Below are 17,793 nucleotides of genomic sequence, written 5' to 3'. Positions count from 1 at the left end.
TCAAAAGGTTCCCTCAGTCTGAACTGTTTTGGGGAAGATGCTTTTAATGCAAAGTCCCTCTGCGCTCAGGGGGAGCTTTAGGGATTCTCACAGAGACATGGCTCAGCAGCTGTTTCAGAGTGAAGGGGTCACATCTGCCTCTGCCAGCACAAGGAGATTGTTGACATGTCATTGCTGTGGAAGCCCTGAACAAGAGAGATTTGTAATTGAGGAGAGACCAGTTCATCCCTTCAGAGGAGCTCTCTCCACACCTTGCTGTGGAGCAAAAGGCAGTGCTTGCACCGTGTCAGGGGTGCTCCTTTGGGAATTCCTCTCAGTCTCACAGATGGAAAAGCTGCTGCTGGAAGGGAGTGGGGCCCAGAGAGTATGTGCATGTAGAGAGAGAGAGAAAGTCATAGAATCATTAAGGTTGGGAAGGACCTCCAAGATCATCCAGTCTAACCTTATGTATTTTATATATATTACAGCTTTGATAGATAGATAGATAGATAGATAGATAGATAGATAGATAGATAGATAGATAGATAATCCCATTTTATCTTAAGAAGGTACTGCAAAATAATAAAATAATAAAAGTAGAACTGCCAGCATTAACTAGAAGATAAGCCACCATAAAGACCTGGCTCTGGAGCAACCCCATTCCTCATTGAAGAAAATTCCCAGAATAACCATCAGTGTTCTGTAGGCAAGCTAGAGAATTAGTTTGGTTTTTTGCTCTGCAGAAAAATTGGAATTGCACTTGGTCTTGATCAGCAGATTGTAATCACCCAGTGCTACTTCACCTACTCATGTCACTTGGTTTTGTTTTATTTGAGCAATAAATACCTTAAATCTCCTCAGAGTTATTGCATGTCTTCTGTGGGGACTCATCACAGTCCTGCCAGGCATTCATCAAAGCTCCCAATGAGCCACCACATGAAGTATTCCTCTGCTCCTTATCAATCAGTTTGCTTATAACTTTACTTTTTCCTCCTGAAGTAATCAAAACTTGATATTCCGCAGATTGCAGAAAATTGTCACTGCTGTATTCCGTGCTAATCCATCACAGGAAACAGGCATAATTTGGGCATCAGAAGAGCATTAAATGTTTAAATAAGCAAGAAAGCCCATTAACCGCTCCAGATGACGGGGCAGAAAAATGTTTGGATCCCAGGTACATTGGGAATCGTAGCACAGACCTTACAGAGCAATGGGGCATCCACACTCTGCAGCAAGCACCAGGTTTGCTCTGTTCTTCATGGTATTGCTCAAACAGTAAAAAGAAATGCTGAAGCCCAGAGAGTGAAATGGATTCTTTCAGTTTAAGCTCTGTTGTGAAGCTCATTCATCTCTTTGTGAAAGATAATCCACATGGTTAAAGTATCCATCGCTTTCTTGTAGCCTTGCTTTTCTCTGTACAAACAAGTGACTTCTACTAATGATGGGGGGGGGGGGAATGTCATTTTTGTGCTATAGGCTTGAGCAAAACATGCACCTTTGCAATCTTCAGGTCTTGAAATAACTGCTCTGATGGTAAATGGGCTGGGCAGGCCCTGTGTGCTGAGACTGTGTGTGAGATGCTCCACGAGGCTCTGAGCAACCTGGGATAGTGGAAGGTGTCCCTGCCCATGGCAGAGGGGTTGCAATGAGATGGTCTTGAAGGTCTCTTCCAACCCAAACCATTCCGTTATTCAAAATGAAGAGGGTGGCTGCTGTTCTTTCTTTATGAAACAGCAATTCCAGTGGACTGGGGAGAAGATTCTCCACAGAGAGGGTGGGATGTGCCTTTATTCTATAGCCAGGAGCCAATTCCTAAGTTTCCTTGGTGGATTAATGAAGGTTTCTGACAAGCTTCATGATCTTCTCGTGGTTTGACAAAGTATCAGCAGAGCAGATGTTAAGTCAGGCTGGATCATGGTTTGTGTACCCACAGCCCCCAGTTCTGTCCCCTCCTTTTTGGGTCAAGTGGTATTTTAAATAGGTTTCCACTTCTGGTAGTAGTTCTGTCTGTCCCATCTCTCTTTGCATGGTGCTGTAAAGCAACACCTTGGTTTTCAAAAGGAATGGATGGCATGTGTAATCCATGGAGCTGGGCAGCACCAGGATGTTGTGCACCAAGCCAGGGGCACATCTTCCCTTCCCAGTAACAAACGACCCCTTGACATTAGAGTGTAAACCTTCCTTTTAAAGGGTGACTGGCCAGGGGAAATCACCAAGACCTGGGACAGTCATTATGAGCCAGTGCAAAGAGCAGATCAAGCTGTCCATGCCAACATTCCAGAAGAAGGTGCCCCAGGAGCCACAGAAGGTGCTGATTGTGGTTGTCAGTTTTTCTGCTGTTTTCAGCTCTCCTGCTACAAACACATCCCAGCCACCCCTGTCTTGAAAGGATCCTTAAGCCTTCCTTTTCTCCCCTTCCACTGCTTCAAAAACACGGCGGCTGACAGTCCAAATGTTTGAAATAATTGGATTCTGCATTCTAATTCATCTGTAAAGTATTCGTTGATTAAATTAGCCTAATAGATATTATTTCTTACATGACTGCATAATTTCATCCTGATTGGATCACTATGGCACTAACGAGTCCCCCCATTTACTATTGACTCGAGAATCACAGAAGGCTGGAGATAACTGTCATCTTGTTTTCATTTTTTTTCCCTTTCCCAGGCTAAAAGTTAAACTGATTTATACTAAAAAGGCACACAGCCAATGCCCAGGTACATCTGTATTTTAGTCTTCGAGACCAGTGTTAGAATTGGAAAAAATCTTGGTTTATGTAATCTTGAGCCCTCTTTTATTTACTCAGTGAGTTGCTTCTGAAGCAGAAAGATTAACTGACCATTTAAATTCCTTCGGGGGAGGGGGGCCTAAATGGAGATATTTTTAAATAAAATGCATTTTATTATCTCATCAAAACAGATAGACTCATTGCAAATGAACCTCGTAAGGACTGCACACACTCGGGGAAATGGAAATTCTCCTCTCAAGATAATGTTCCAACCAAAGTGGTTTTAGCCTCTATCAGTAAGACTTTTTTTCTTCGAGCTGCAATTTGAGTTGCAACCAAGAGAGAGGAAGAGGAAAACAAAATTGCCTTTAATTTCATGCCAAATGAGAGCAGATCCCGCTTTTTAAGGAAGAGGGAGCTACATCGGAGTCCCGCTCCTCTGCCCTCGGCATGACGGGCTCCAGGTCTCTGGGGTTCTGTTGGGAAGGGGTTAACAGCAGGATTGGCTTCTCCCCCTGCCCCAGTGGCTGGAAACAGCTGGTGGGTTTTGTGTTGCGCCGGTGAACTGAGCAGCCCAAAGAAGTTTTTGGCAAACACTCGGCCTGGCCAGGACAAGGAGAGGTGGGTCAGCTCAGGAAGCCGTTTCCATGAGCCAACGGGGGGAACAATGCCCCGCTCAGCAGGGACAGAAGGGACACCCGCTCCCACTGAATGGCTCCCCCTAAAAAACTGCCTCAAAAGGAGCAGGGCCCATTCGCTTCTGGGAATCCAATAAATTGGTTCAGGAAGTGAAAGTTTGTCCCGGCTAATGGAGCCGTGATTGACAGGAGGTTCTCATTACAGCGCCCATCAGGGGACAGAGTGAATTCCAGTGTTATTTAAGAGGTTAAGTCGAAATAAGATGCAGGTGACAGCCCAAGGCTTGAAGCATCAGGCACTGGTCTTCCTAAGTTGTGGTTTTTTTGTGAAGGGACTCCATAAAATTTAAAATTACTGGGGACAGGGGCAATTTTGGAAGTAAAATTTGGCCCTGCCTTGACTCTAGGGGACCTTACCTGCCTGAGAAGCAAGGAAATGAAGTTGCTTTGGGAATTCTTGCATTAAGAGGGCTTTGTTCTCTAAGCCCACCTAACATGGATGTTGCGTTTGTAACCCCACCTAGGGTTGGTTCATGTTGGGTTGGTCATGGCCCCAAGCCTGCAGGAGCTCAAGGAACATTTGGATATCGCACTCAGAGATGCACAGGGTGGGATTATTGGGGTGTCCATGCAGGGCCAGGGGTTGGACTTGGTGATCCTTGTGGGCCCCTTCCAACTCAGGATATTCTCTGATAGATTTCTGCGTGTGCTTCCCCAAGGTCTGTACCTGGCTTGAGAATCAAAAGAAAAGGAGAATGCATTCCTGGTGACTCAGGTTGCCCTGTGCTCATGAGCTGGAGGGATCTCCGTGCTGCCATAGGTTACAAAGCTAAAACTAAAGGCTGTTTCTTGCCTTGTTCAGCAAAAATGAAGCAAAGAAGAGCATCCAAATTACAGTGTTGTTTGCACAGAGGAAAAGCTGTGTGACCAGAGGTTTAAAGCAGATGCTAACCTTACAGAGTATTTGCTGCTGTATTTTTCCTTTTTCTGAATTCCCAAATGAGCAGCGTCGGGTGTCTTGACACTTGTGGGTGTCACAGGGTGGGGAAGCTGAGGGAGCTGCTGACTCCTGGTATTGACAGAGCTTTGCATGGTGCATGGTTAGGTACAAGGATGTAATTTAAGCACGAGGTTCACGGCTGGCTTGCGAGTGACGGCGAAACTCCCGCGTGTGACGCGTGTAATAAATCTGGTTCGGCGCAGGATTAATGTGGTATTCAAAATGATTATTTACCATTTGAAGTTGAGACGTGGCTGTGCACAAGGAGTAGCAAATAGCTGTGCACGAGACATCGGGGAAGGGTGCTCGGAGGGGAGAAGGAAAATACCTGCCTGCATTGTTTCACCAGTGCAGTCCCGGGTAACGCTAATGAAAATTGCACTTGAAATGCAGGATTGATTTGTGATGAGCTCAGCCCTAAAGAGTACATTTGTGGAATGATAACCTGATTGGTGGTGCTGCCTCTTGAAGGGCTGAGGGGGTCTAATTGGCATATAACGCACTATAAATTTATTAGCGGCCTCTGCTTCCCCATTGGTGAGCCTTCTCTTGCTAACCACCAGGAAATTACCAATTTTCAGGAGTTAGTCACTCAAGTCGTGCTGTGTCTGGGTTTTACAAAGAAATCTCCATTGCTGCTCTTGTAAGTCCTGGTTCAGAGCTCGTACAGCTGGAAGGGGTCACTTGTGCAGTGGACAGCTTGGACACCAGTGTTGGCCACTCAGCTTGGGCCTCCTTGGCTCATCCTGACTCACCACAAACCCAAGTTGCACAAAGACCATTAGGAGGGAACAAAACTGTTTGGCAGCCCTTGGGCTGCAGCTGCCAGGGAGCAGAAATTACAGTTTTTTGGCAGTCCACATCCAGGGCTTTTTTGGTTCTTATTGATACATTCAGCCCCAGGGTGTCTTGGGCAGTAGAGGACATACCCACTGTTTGGTTTTGGTTGTTGGTTTTTGGGTTTTTTTTCAGGAGCACAATAGGAATATTCAGGAGTCAGTGTAATTATTTCAGTGAGTTCGCTTTTAAGATTAAGTCACAAATTAGAAAATAATATTCACATGTTTCTTGTAATTGGTAACAGATTAGGGATATTTTTTCTTTTTTAAATAATTTCCAAATGTGGCCCGAAGAGGGATTTGCAGGGAAGTAGCTGGGAGAGAGACAGAGCACTTATGCACCAAGAGCACTTGGGCAAGAGGTTTTAATTCCTCAATTCTGGCTTTAACTCAACTTCTAAATCCCTGCACAGCTCTCTCTTGAGTTGCTTTGGAAGTGGAACTTGCTGTTACTTTTGGCAAGTGTCCCCAGTGTGGATTTTCTTAGCTGTCAGGTTTTCTGTGGGTTTCCCACTGTCAAACATCCACCTTGTGGCTTGTAAATCATAAAAGCCTGAAGTTTTGCAAGTGATTAATAGGCAGAGGTGCATTGGAAAAGCCTCAGCAGGACCTGAGCACTTCCGTGTCTTCTGAAAGCCACTTCCATGTCTGACCTCACTTTTTGGGGTCCATTTGGGCAACCCCAGAGTTGCACGTCCACTTGTTGGAAATACACAAACAAGCAAAAGAAAAAAACACTGAGATTTCAGTTTTTAGTGGGAGGAACCCCATGGATTTCTCCAGGTGTTAACTACTGAGGATTCCCAAGTCTTCATCCCTCTTTTATTGTAAGGAAGTTCTTCCCCCACTTTGCTGTTCCAGAAACATGAGCAGGTCTACCAACAGTCTTTTTTTTTAACTCTGATTTATGGTTTGAGAAGGGCATCAAACACATGTAGCCCACTAAAACAGAGGTGGAGGAAAGTCCCATCTCCTGCTGAACAGAGGGAATACTTTGGGATCTCTGACTTGGCAAAACAGGCATTGTTTTTCCTAAATAAAAATAGCCATTAGTAAATCAGTTTGATGGAAGAGTCTGATGATATCAGCAATTTCTGTAGAGTCCTTGGCATCAGCGAGATGGTTCATGTTGGATATTAGGGAAATTTCTTCACTGGGAGAGTGGTTAAGCACTGGAAGGGGCTGCTCAGGAAGGTGGAGGTGTCACCATCTGTGGAAGTGGTCAGGGAATGAGTGGACACAGAAACAAGTGCCTTGGGCACAATGGTGTTTGGTTGAAGGTTGGACTTGATCTTGGAGGTCTGTTCCAAACCTAAGGATTCTGTGATACTTGATATGCAAATGAGGAGACATCAGAAGATGAGGGGAGCAGAAGGGAGAGCTCCAAGTTACTTGGGAAGAGTTGGACAGCGAAGAGGTCCCTGCAGCATCTTTAGAATGTGGATCCCAGAAATGCTGCTGCTTCCCAGCCCTTGGACCCTCCCCTCCAAACTCACCTGCCTCCCACTGCTGACTTGTGCAGAGCAAGCAGTTGGTTTTATTTGCTCGCTGCTCCAAATGTGGTTCTTTTCAGAGTCTGTTCTCAAATACAACGTTTATTGCTTGTATTTTCTCTTTTATGTCTTACATAAAATCAGTGTAATGGTTGGAGGGTGTTCTTTTTTCCCAAATACTCCAAAGAGCATCATCTTACTGCTTCTACTGGAATTAAGATACCATTAAAGCCCTGTGAAAGGACTTCTGTTTTTCCTCGCAAACCAAACTGTAGCAGTTTGTGTTAACAAAGGATCAAGAAACGTTTCTGAAGGTCTTTGTGAGGCATTGCATCAGACTGTCCTCTTCCAGGTTTTGGTCCTCGGGTAAAGATCAGGTTCAGAGTGTCCTCTTCCAGGTTTTGGTCCTCTGGTAAAGATCAGGTTCTCTTGGAGCCCACAACCCTTTTTTTTCCCATTTTGGATTGGTTTTACTTGATGATCCTAGAGGTCTTTTCTCCCCCTTACTGATTCTATGATAGAAGCCTCAAGCAAACTCTCATTTGAGATCTCTTTCTACTCTGGAAGTTTGTCAGGCCCCTCCAAGGCGTTTTCCCCCCCACCTCATTATTTATAAGGCACTCACCGTTGTGCTGCTCCTCCACTTTCCAGCAGGGCGAGCAGAGGAAGCTCCATTTCTCTTTCCCAGTGTGTTTGCCATGGGATCTGTTCCAAAGCAGCTCACATCAGCGACTGTTATGGTATCCCTAATGCACTTTGATGGGAGGAGCACAGCCCTGCTCCACGCCACATTGCTCAGGGATGGGGGCACCTCACACAGCCACCTCGCTCCATCTCTCACCTGGCACACATTATTGAGATTTATGCCTTGCAATAGTTGTGTGTAGCTCCCCATCCACCACCTTTGAGAAGGGAATTTTCTTTTTCTTTTTTTTTTTTTACCCCCCTTTTCAAAAAAATAAGTTATGGTTTCCCAAGCTCTACTTAAAACACTGCTGCACAAAGCACAGCCTTGCTATAGCAGAAAATTAGTGTTAACAAATTGGAAATTAATGGAATCTTCTAACCCGAGTGACTGTATATCAAATGGCAAATTGAAATTTCCAGTCTGTGTTTAGGTACTGGCACAATGCAGTTTGATTTATACACTTAAGACATCAGGTTAAGTGTGGTTACACACGAGTAATGAAATGCATTAGGTACACGTTTCCAATTACTATTCCCTGCATATATATATTTATTACTGAAAACAGACAAGAAGCAAATATACTCCTTGGTTTCAGCATTTCCATGCAACTGTTGCAGCTTTTGGCTTTTTTAAATTAATATATTGGTGTGCCAAAGGGCTGAGGTTGACCACCCAAGAAATGGAAGGAATTCACTTACATGTCTAGAACCACACAGTGATAACTCATTTATCAGCCTTGTTTTTCTCAGGTAGCCAGCGCAGTGACATGGTTTGGGTTAAATTTTACATGGATGTTTACCTTGATACTGATCTGCCAGCATATAAAAGGAATCAGATCCTGAACTCGGGAGCTTTCGTGTTTGTCAGTACAGGGTGGGTGTAAGGGAGTCACACTAAGACTCTCCTTAGAAACCTCAGGAGAAATCCATCTTTCTCTTCTCTTCACGGTGCTTTTTAAATAATTTTCACAGAGCTGTGTGTTTAAAATCACAGAATCACAGAATGGGTTGGGTTGGAAGGGACCTTAAAGTCCATCTGGTCCCACCCCTGCCATGGCAGGGACACCTCCCACTGTCCCAGGCTTCTCCAAGCCCCAGTGTCCAACCTGGCCTTCGGCACTTCCAGGGATCCAGGGGCAGCCACAGCTGCTCTGGGCACCCTGTGCCAGGGCCTGCCCACCCTCACTGTGCATCCCATCTAAACCTATTTTCTGTCAGTTTAAACCCGTTTGCCCTTGTCCTGTCACTCCAGACCATTGTAAATATTCTCTCCCCATTTCTGTTGTTGACTCCCTTCAGGTACTGGAAGGCCATAATTAGGTCTCCCCTGGGCCTTCTCTTTTCCAGGCTGAACATTCCCAATCCTCTCAGCCTTTCTTCACAGCACAGGAGCTCCAGCCCTCTGATTGTCTTTGTAGTGTCCTCAGGGCACTGGTGAGCTCTAAATCCTTAGGGTTCACCATTGTTAGGGATTTTCCCTCTGAAATATTGCTGGCAATGCTGTTTCAAAAAATTCTGGGTCTCTTGGGGTTAGAGGAAAAGAACAACTTGTGGCTTCTTCAGGTTTTTTATTAAATCTCTAGGGACTGTTTTCACATAATTGTACAGAACAAAGTAAAAACCTGGATTTTTATTGAGAAAAGACTTAAAACAACTTGTGGGGCTTAGAGTTGTCACCCTTAGGATCTTTATTCTCAACTTAATAAGCCTTATCTTAGTACCCACAGTATCCCCTGCTGTTGCATGTCACATGGTTTTTGCTTAACTTTACACGGAGTAAACCTCAGATGTGATATATTTTATCGAGTAAACCTTAAAAATTATTAGATGGAGTGTTGTGCAATGAAAACAGAAGTTGGCTGCAATTTTCTGTGATAAATCAGAGCCCACAATTGTAGGGTATTTATCTGAAAAGCGTGAAGTCAGTAAACCTTGATGTCTCGGCCAAGCTGGTCGTTAATGTTGGGCAGCAATAAATCCTGCAGGTATATCAACACTTCAGGGAGTGGTGCTGCTTACTCCATGGAGGGGTACCCTACAAGTGCAGAAATAGCAGCTGTTTTGGAGCCCTGTGTAGGGGAATGCTGTCAGGAGAGAGGGAAGAAGGTGGAGGAGCTCCACCGAATCCGAATAATGATCATACTGCTAAGTGTCAGGCAAGACGTGATTAATTTGAGAAGCACGTTGAGCTCTGCACAAATCAGTGATCTCTGTCCCTCACACACAGCAGGGCTTTTTTTTTTTTTTTCCCTGAAACACACAGCTATGAAAGGAAGACTGAAAAATGGAATAGGAGAGTTAATGGTGGAGAAGATCCAGAGCTGGGGGCTTCAGGAAATGAGTCCCTGACAGTGTGAGGTGCAGCTGGTGGGAAATCACCTCTATTTCATAGAATCCTGGAATGGTGTGGGTTGGAAGGGACCTCAAAGATCATCTCATTCCAACCTCCTGCCATGGGCAGGGACACTTTCCACTAGACCAGGTTACTCAGAGCCAGCCTGGCCTTGAACACTTCCAGGGATTTGTGCCTTTTTGGTTTGGTTAGGTTGAAAAGGACTGAGAGTAGGAGGAGTAACCTGAATTCAGCATGGGTTTGCAGCACTGAATTGAGTCTCCTGGACAAAAATTTGAAGAGTGGGTTGAACACAGTCCTCAGGCAGATAAGTTCCCCATCAGGCAGTAACTAAATCATTTCCAGGCTGGGTTACCACGCTGCTCCCTTGGACCAGAGTCCAAGGCAAGACACGGGTTGGTTGATCCATGGCTGTCCTATGGGGCTGCCCTTCGTCCGTCAGGGATGTTTAACCTGTAAGAAGTAATAAGCTTAATAGGTTGACTTTATTTAATTATTAATGATCCCTTTCTGTCCTTACAGCTCATAAAACACCCTGTAGGTTGGCAAAACACTCATAATATTGATCAGGAGCCAGAGAGATATTTATTTCCTCTTTGCCCCGACGCACATAAATCGCGGTCCGTTCCCTCGGCAGGCGGGATTTACAGTGGACCCGTTTCTACAAAGCTCTCCATAATTAAGGAATAAATACCCATCGGTCTTTGTTTGCTGTCTGGAGCCCTCTTGTTTGCCAGGGACCTGGATATTCCCGGTGGGCTCGTGCCTTCCCCCTTAGCAACGCGGCCGGGCGGAGAAGGCATGCGGGGCGCGGAGCCGCTCAGCTGCTCAGCGCTGCCTTTGCAATGCAGCACAGGGGTCTTCTCCTGCAGAGAGAGAGGAAGCCCCTGTGTTTTCTCAGCATATTGTTCCCAGCTCCTCTTCCATGCTTCTCCTCCCAGTTCCTGCTTTGCTCAGGGCAGGAAGGCACTTTGGAAATTCCTTGCTGCTAGCCCCTTTCTTCTCGCCCTCTCTCTTCTCCCCCCTTTCGCTGTTGCAATTAAAAGCATCGTGAGCCTTTCTCCAACATTTCAATCTCATCCCACCCACCCACCCTCCGATGTTTTCCTTTTACCCATCCCGACACTGCATCACCAGCTCTGTCCAAGGCAGTGCCATTTATTGGGATCATCACAGAGGGGGTTGTTTAATCGGGAAGCCCCAGCACATCCAGCTGCCCAGCACCAGTCATTAGGTGATGTGTGCTCCTTGCGTGCTGGATCACAAAGCTAATGACACATCCTGGGGCCCTTCCAGGAGTTTGGGAGGTGCAGTGGGTTGGATTTACTTCATTTTCTTGGAAGAGACACATTAACCTTGTCAGCTGGCCAACAGGAGAGGAAATTTGGCAGAGCTCTTGCTGAGCTGGCCAGGTTACCACGGCGTTAAAAGGTTGTACTTCAGTGAGCAACCAGAAATGGCAACACACGGGCACAGCACCTGCACAGCGACCACGGAGACACCACTGAGAGGCCTCCTCTCTTACAGAATTAGTTCCTTTAGCAAGAGGGAAGAAAGGATGAAAAAAATTCAGGAGCTTTTCAGTGTTGTCAGAGGTGTGGAGGATAAAACTTCACTTCAAAGAGCCTGTAAGAAGCCTGCTTTTATTTCTGGTGGTGGGAAATCAGTGCTGTGCCATGGTAAATACCTGCTGTCCACTGTCTTTCTAATTCAACCTTCAGAATTTGATCCAGCTTTTTAACAAGTGGTGAGTAACTCTGGATAACGACATGACATTTTAGTCATCCTTTCAGTCACGCTTTGGGAAGAGCAAGATTGCTCTTGCTCCGGAGCTGTGGAATTCTGATGGCAAGTTCCCAGGCTCTCCAGCCGCATGCTGTTGCCTACTCAGGCACTTCTGGGTCACTGTATGAGCACGACTTCTTTTCCCACCCTGCACATCCTCTTCACGTTTGCCTCCTGATGTCACTCCACCAAGTATCTGTGAGGGACAAATGGAGGTGAGGCAGAGGTGAATGGGAGTGAGGAGGAGTCGGGATGGAGAGTGGATACCAACTGGATGAGGCTTATGATGGGATTTGTAGGGTGGAAAATCAAACGCACCACCTGATAGGGCTGAGCTGTGTAGGATGTGGGTTCCTCAAGGAGCATCTCCAGTGCAAGCCCACGGCTGGGGAACACAGTGCAGCTCCTGGAGCGAGGCTGTGCTCAAAGCAAATCTGCTTTTTCTCTTCTCTGATGCTCCCTGCTTACCCTCCTCCCTTCCAGTGCCCGGTATTTATGTTCCCACATAATAATGATGTGATGTGGCTGGCAGAGTAATTTAAATAATTGGACATTATCTTGAGAAGCAAGCAACTAATTAGATCAAAATAAACCGAGAACTGAAATTTTCATCTGTTTCTAATAACCTTTTACCTATGTACAGTGTTGCTGCTGCTGCAGGGATTTTGTTACTCACACCACTGTGTGTTCTTGGGGTCCACGAGTGATAGAGATTCCTGCAGGAGCAGAGAGCTTGGTGGCACTTTCTGGAAAAGATCAGTGACTCCTTCCTGGTTCTGTAGTGCTTTGCAGTGATCCTCTGCCATATTGGTGTTTTGCAGTGATCCTCTGCCATATTTGCCCCTTGTGTAACAAGTGTGGTTTGGAGTCTGTACAGATCAGGGTTTGAACACAGATATTTAGAGAGAAAAGGCTCAGAGAACATCTTACCTTAGAGCTCTGTTGTTCATTTCTCTAAGTTTATCTAGGAGCTTATCATCTATTCATTTTCCTGCATATGAGGAAGAGGCAGCTCAGACTTTCTCCAGGGTTTGGTGTCACTGGGACCATCAGAGCACGTGAAGATCTTGCTTCTACAGCACACCAGCTTTGATTTGGTCCTGAGACAAGGACTCCACTGTTGAAAGTTCACTGAAAGAGTCTTAGTTTGGCTTTGACAACTACAGCTGGAAGGGTCTGGCATGGAGAGGGTAATTTAGAATTGCCAGGATTGCAATTAAGGGAGGAAAAGAGGGAAATATTTACTAGCCTTTATTTTAGGGTCTGGTTCAGTGTCTTTCTCCTGATGAGTTGCTCTCCCTCACACTTGTTCGTAGTCTTATTCAGTTGATTTATTTAAAGGTATGTCAGTGCTGGCTGAAATAAAACACTGTGCCTCCTCTTCCTGCTTATTGCTGACCGCTCCAATAATTCATTTTTTAGCTCATTAACTAACAGGGGATGTGAGCAGTGGTCCTCCAGGGAACTGCAATGAGGTTAAGTGATCTACTGCTGACAACTCTGCTCTTGGACTGGCCTTCCTTGGGGGAAATGAAACCTCAACCAAGACAAGCTGTGGATCCCAGAAGTGAAATTGGGGCATCAGAGCAACAATTGCTGTATTTATGTCTTGTTGTCAGGGTTTCTGAGATGAATGCAAGCAGCGGAGCTGCAGCTGTCTCCCAGGAAAGTCCCCAGGACTTCGCATCCAAATTAAATGGTTTGTGCCGGAGATGGAGGGAGAATGTTTGTGGACATTGGCTTTCTAGATGCTCACTGGAAGTCAGTCCCTGTGTGTTGTGACTGTCCATGTGACTGTCTAGTGTACTTTTCCTCCTACCACTCATGAGTTTTTGTTTTCTACCCTGAAATCCAGGTCTTTTTTATGCCCAGTTTGTACTGCTGAAAAATATCTAAATCTCCCCCCAAAATGGTGTCAGTGACATGCTGCCCCAAATGCCTGAGGCCTCTGAAATACCTTTATTTTGATTTATAGTTCCATCACAACCCCTGATGTGACTCCAGAGGTGTAACTGGACCATACTGAGTGAAGTCATTTGGTGCCCAGCACGGAGGCAGGTGGCAGCACATTCCCCTTCCTGTGACATGGGCTTTTTTAAAGAGTTTCCTGTTCTTTCCCCAGCCTTTTGAGGCAGTAGGACAAAACTGAGCAGGACTGAGGCATCCCTGTCTCTCTTTCTTGCATCCTTCCAGGAGCATCAGGATTGCCCATGTAACACACAGCAAGTGTGAAATTCGTGCTGATAGATTTGTGAACCAGCAGCCTCAAGCTTTAAGAGCCTCTGCCTGAACTAAGCAGTTACTCTCTCTATTTAGCATCACTGTTACAATTTAGACTGAGTGGTGATTGGAAGTAGGAAACTTGTGTCAAACAGCTTCTATTTCTAAATAGAAAGGGACTTTTTCTTGAGCCACAGTGATCTCAGCGCCCAGTGCTCTGATAGGAGCCAAAAGTTTCTCTTACTCCAAAGATAGTCAGGGGAGAGGGGGATTCACTTGCAGACCCTTGACTGAGCTTAAAAAAACCCCATTACTTATATATCTGAGGAATATTTTGCCTTTAGGATGTATGGACATAGGAAAAATAAATTCCCAGAGCCCTGGTGTGCGTTACTGTGGGTGAACAGCACAGGTTGAATCACCTCATTTTCCAGTTTTAAAGGTGTAGTGGATGTGTTGATTATACTCTCAATACTTCTGTGTGTGTTTAAAAATTATGTGAGATCTTTGCTAACATCCTTGAAGATAATGTGGATGGATACTGGGAGAAGAAGTGTTGCAAGAATGCCCATTTTATTGCAAATAATTACATGTTACTTTATTCCTTTTGTGGCACTGGTTCTAGTTTGGCTTTTTAACTTAAAAAATGTAATTAGGAAAACCATGAATTAAAGATTCTGATAACTCCTTTTCTTCCTCCTCTCCATCTGGAATACCTGCAGCAATACTCCATTTATCAGATCCTGCCATCAAAGGTTAATTTGCAACTGCCCAAATGGGTTGTGGAGGGTTTTTTTTGGTGTGTCTTTTAGCTTGCAGGAGTCATTCAGAGGTTTGAGGTAAAAGAAGCACTCTCTGTGTTAATTTTCTGTTTGCACTGTTGCTCTGAAGAAAAGGCCTGGCCCTGTTTGTGGGGTAAACTGTGGCCGGGGCAGGGAAGCTGTGCCTGCTTTGGGAAGCTGTGCCTGAAAGCATCCAGGCAGGTCACAGCAAGGTCACTCCACATGTCCCAGGAAATGATGCAAAACTAATCCAGATTTGCTGGTGGAAGGAGATGTTTACATAAGTATTTAAAAACAGATTAGGGCTAACCTGACACTAGATTACTGGGAGCAGTGTAAACATGGCTGAAAGGCGTAAACAGAGCTTGGCCTTTTGTACTCCAGAGGAGAGAATCTGTCACCAGGACCCAGTTGCCTGGCTCAGGTGATGTTTGTGGTTTTCACAGGCTGAGCAGATTACCTGAGGGACCTCTAAATGGGACTTTGTCTGGGGCTGGTGCTCTCAGATCATGTAATTGTATGGTAATTTTTGAAATGGCGAGTGGAGGGCCTTGTTTGTAGTCCTTGTTCTGCTGTAACCGGATAGCACAAGAAAACTTCCGATGGTCTTTTGATATAGCAGGAGGAAAAGGTGCTTCAAAAAGCTGGTTTGAATTTTGGGAAAACAAGAGGAATCATCCTTATGCTTTTGGTAACATTACTCATCTTGGAGGGGGACAAAGCCCCCATTTGGTTACTTCTGGTCTGGGATACAGAAATTGGGTGTGGTTTTTTGCAGTGTATTTTCCAGCCTTGAAGTGGAACCTGGCTGCTTGTTGTGTCTTTGTAACAGCGAGGGCTCTTGCCCTGACCTCTTGCAGGCTCAGGGATTTTTAAGACCTCCTGGCTGTTGTGATCCTACGACCCCGTGGACACAGCATCCATCAAGGAGGATCTCGAGCCCTGGGTCAGTAACAGTAAGGTGGACAACACAAATACTGCTAAAAATACAGGGCTTGGGTGAGGTGTTCTAAGGTACTGTTCCTGTGAGGGCTTTCTTGGCATCCGTTTGAGAGGGGAAAGAACCTCCTTGTTGGTTGAGCACCGTTGGCTGCCACACAAGGTGATAGTGACCTGTCCCCTCTGCCTTCCCTAGGGAAGAAAAAGAGCTCTGGATACGCGCCAAGTATGAGCAGAAGCTCTTCCTCGCCCCCCTGCAATGCCTGGAGCTCTCTCTGGGCCAACATCTCCTGAGGGCCACGGCCGAGGAGGACCTGCGGACGGTGATCCTGCTGCTGGCCCACGGCACGCGCGAGGAGGTGAACGAGACGTGCGGGGACGGGGACGGGCGCACCGCCCTGCACCTGGCCTGCCGCAAGGGGAACGTGGTGCTGGTGCAGCTCCTCATCTGGGTAAGGACGGGCTGCCAGGGCTGGGCTGGGCTGGGCTGGGCTGGGCTGGGCTGGGCTGGGCCGGGCCCCTCAGCAGAGCTGCTCCTGGAGGGCTCCGCGTGTCCTGAGGCTGGCTGTTCCTCGCTGCACGCTTTTGAAGGGTGGCACCGCGGTACAGAAGCATGTTTCTGCCTCTGTGCTGCTCGTTGGAAAGCGAAGGACAGATTCCTTTAGCTTGGAATACCGCCGGGGCAGATTCCGTCCCACACACGAGACTGCCTCCCTCGAGAAATATTTTTTCCTTACGTGGGTCAGTGCCGGCGTGCTCGTGTTGTCAGGCTGCTGTCCTGCCCGCTCCCTCTTCCTCCGTTACATCCAATCCCAGACCCACTCCCGAAATGGCAGCAGCACGGCTCCCACCGGCTCCCTCTTCTCTCCCCCAGTACGGCGTGGACGTGATGGCGCGCGACGCCCACGGCAACACGGCGCTGGCCTACGCCCGCCAGGCCTCCAGCCAGGAGTGCATCGACGTCCTGCTGCAGTACGGCTGCCCCGACGAGCGCTTCGCCCTCATGGCCACCCCAAACCTGTCCAGGAAGAACAACAACCGCAACAACGGCGGCGGGAGGATGCCCACCATCATCTGAGGGGAGCTCGCTCGCGTGTTGGCTGAGCCCAGTCGCATCCGCAGCCTCACATTCCTCCATCCCCATCGCAGCTCCGCTCTGTGAGTCTGGTAACTCTCCTTCTCCCTTTTCCCTTCGGTCCGTCCCGAGTCCCAGGCGGAAGGCGGAGAGCGCGAGGGGCCGAGGAGGAGCGCGGGGGGCAGGCCGTTGTTTGAGTGCCCGCCGCCGGGCCGGGAGGGCGCGGGGCCGTGCGCGACACCGGCACCGGCAGCGCCCGGGGACACGCGGCGGCGCTGAGGGACGGGCGGGGGGAGAGGCGAGCCGGAGCAGAAGGAAGGAGAGACGGTGACTTTCCCTAACTGACAGTGAAGCACATCAGAACATTTCACCTCTACCGAACGCGGCGACGCCTGGATTTCCATTCTCTTCTCCTGAAGAGCTTGACGGCATAAATCAGAAGCAAGCACAGAGTTTGTCAGGTTTGAAGCTCCTATGATGGTATGTGTCAAATCAGTTGTAGCTAATCTGTCCGGGGAGAATACTGGCTTCATTACACTTGTATAGTTGAGTTCTTCCAGCATTACTGCTGTTTAATAGAACATGATTAGTCATCACGGAGAAAAAAGCATATTAGCTGAGGAGGTAGTTACATGGCACGCTTCGGTGATTGCTTGGATGTGATTGCAATATTCTTAGAAGCATCATATTATCTCAGACATGTTCTTTCGAGCCCTTGGAGCCCTCCTTTCTAAATTCACTGTCATAATTTAGTATCTGTTTAATTTTTCAGTCCAAAGAGAGGAAATGAGTTGCTGAGTGTTATTTGACTGCAGTCTCCTTGGTGTAAAAACAAAATGGAAAAAATAAATAAGAGTAAGCCTGAAACACAAAAAAGGAATAATGAATACCACTACAGAAAACATTTCAAGTACGTTTGGTGAAATTAATAAACGCGTTAAAGGCTAATTTTTTTTTTTTTTTGGTCATGTTTTCAGCCAGCAGAAATCGGTTCTGTCATTTTGCCAAGGTAAATCGTGTTGAGTTTTTGGTCACTCCTGTGATGCATTGCCTAACTTATACAAATTTTTGTATTGTGTCTCTAGATTCTATGTATTTAAAATCTATTTGAATAAAAAAAAAAGACCGTAAATATACATTGATTTTTTTTTTTTTGTATAGAAAACAACATCTCTGTTAATTTATAAACTGTAATGGATGTGAACTAAATAATTTGCAACTAGTTAGGATCTGTGGGTTACAGATCATTATTGTACATTGATCATATTCCCAGCA

The 17,793-nt window shown here is 46.5% G+C and overlaps 1 protein-coding gene across 2 annotated transcripts in view; it reads left to right on the top strand.

The window, feature by feature from the left end:
- The window catches only part of AGAP1 (ArfGAP with GTPase domain, ankyrin repeat and PH domain 1), a 299,706-nt gene extending 283,185 nt beyond the window's left edge, over positions 1-16,521 (top strand). For both annotated transcript variants that reach the window (XM_062506694.1, XM_062506693.1), the window contains 2 exons: positions 15,640-15,895; positions 16,318-16,521. In XM_062506694.1, the coding sequence (XP_062362678.1) occupies positions 15,640-15,895; positions 16,318-16,521 (460 nt within the window). The remainder of the gene's footprint in view (positions 1-15,639; positions 15,896-16,317) is intronic.
- Positions 16,522-17,793: the final 1,272 nt, after the last annotated feature.

This window comes from Cinclus cinclus, chromosome 21 (assembly GCF_963662255.1).
Source record: "Cinclus cinclus chromosome 21, bCinCin1.1, whole genome shotgun sequence".
Taxonomy (NCBI): Eukaryota; Metazoa; Chordata; class Aves; order Passeriformes; family Cinclidae; genus Cinclus; species Cinclus cinclus.
The sequence above is the reverse complement of the archived record's forward strand: the minus strand, read 5'-3'. Positions and strand labels throughout refer to the sequence as shown.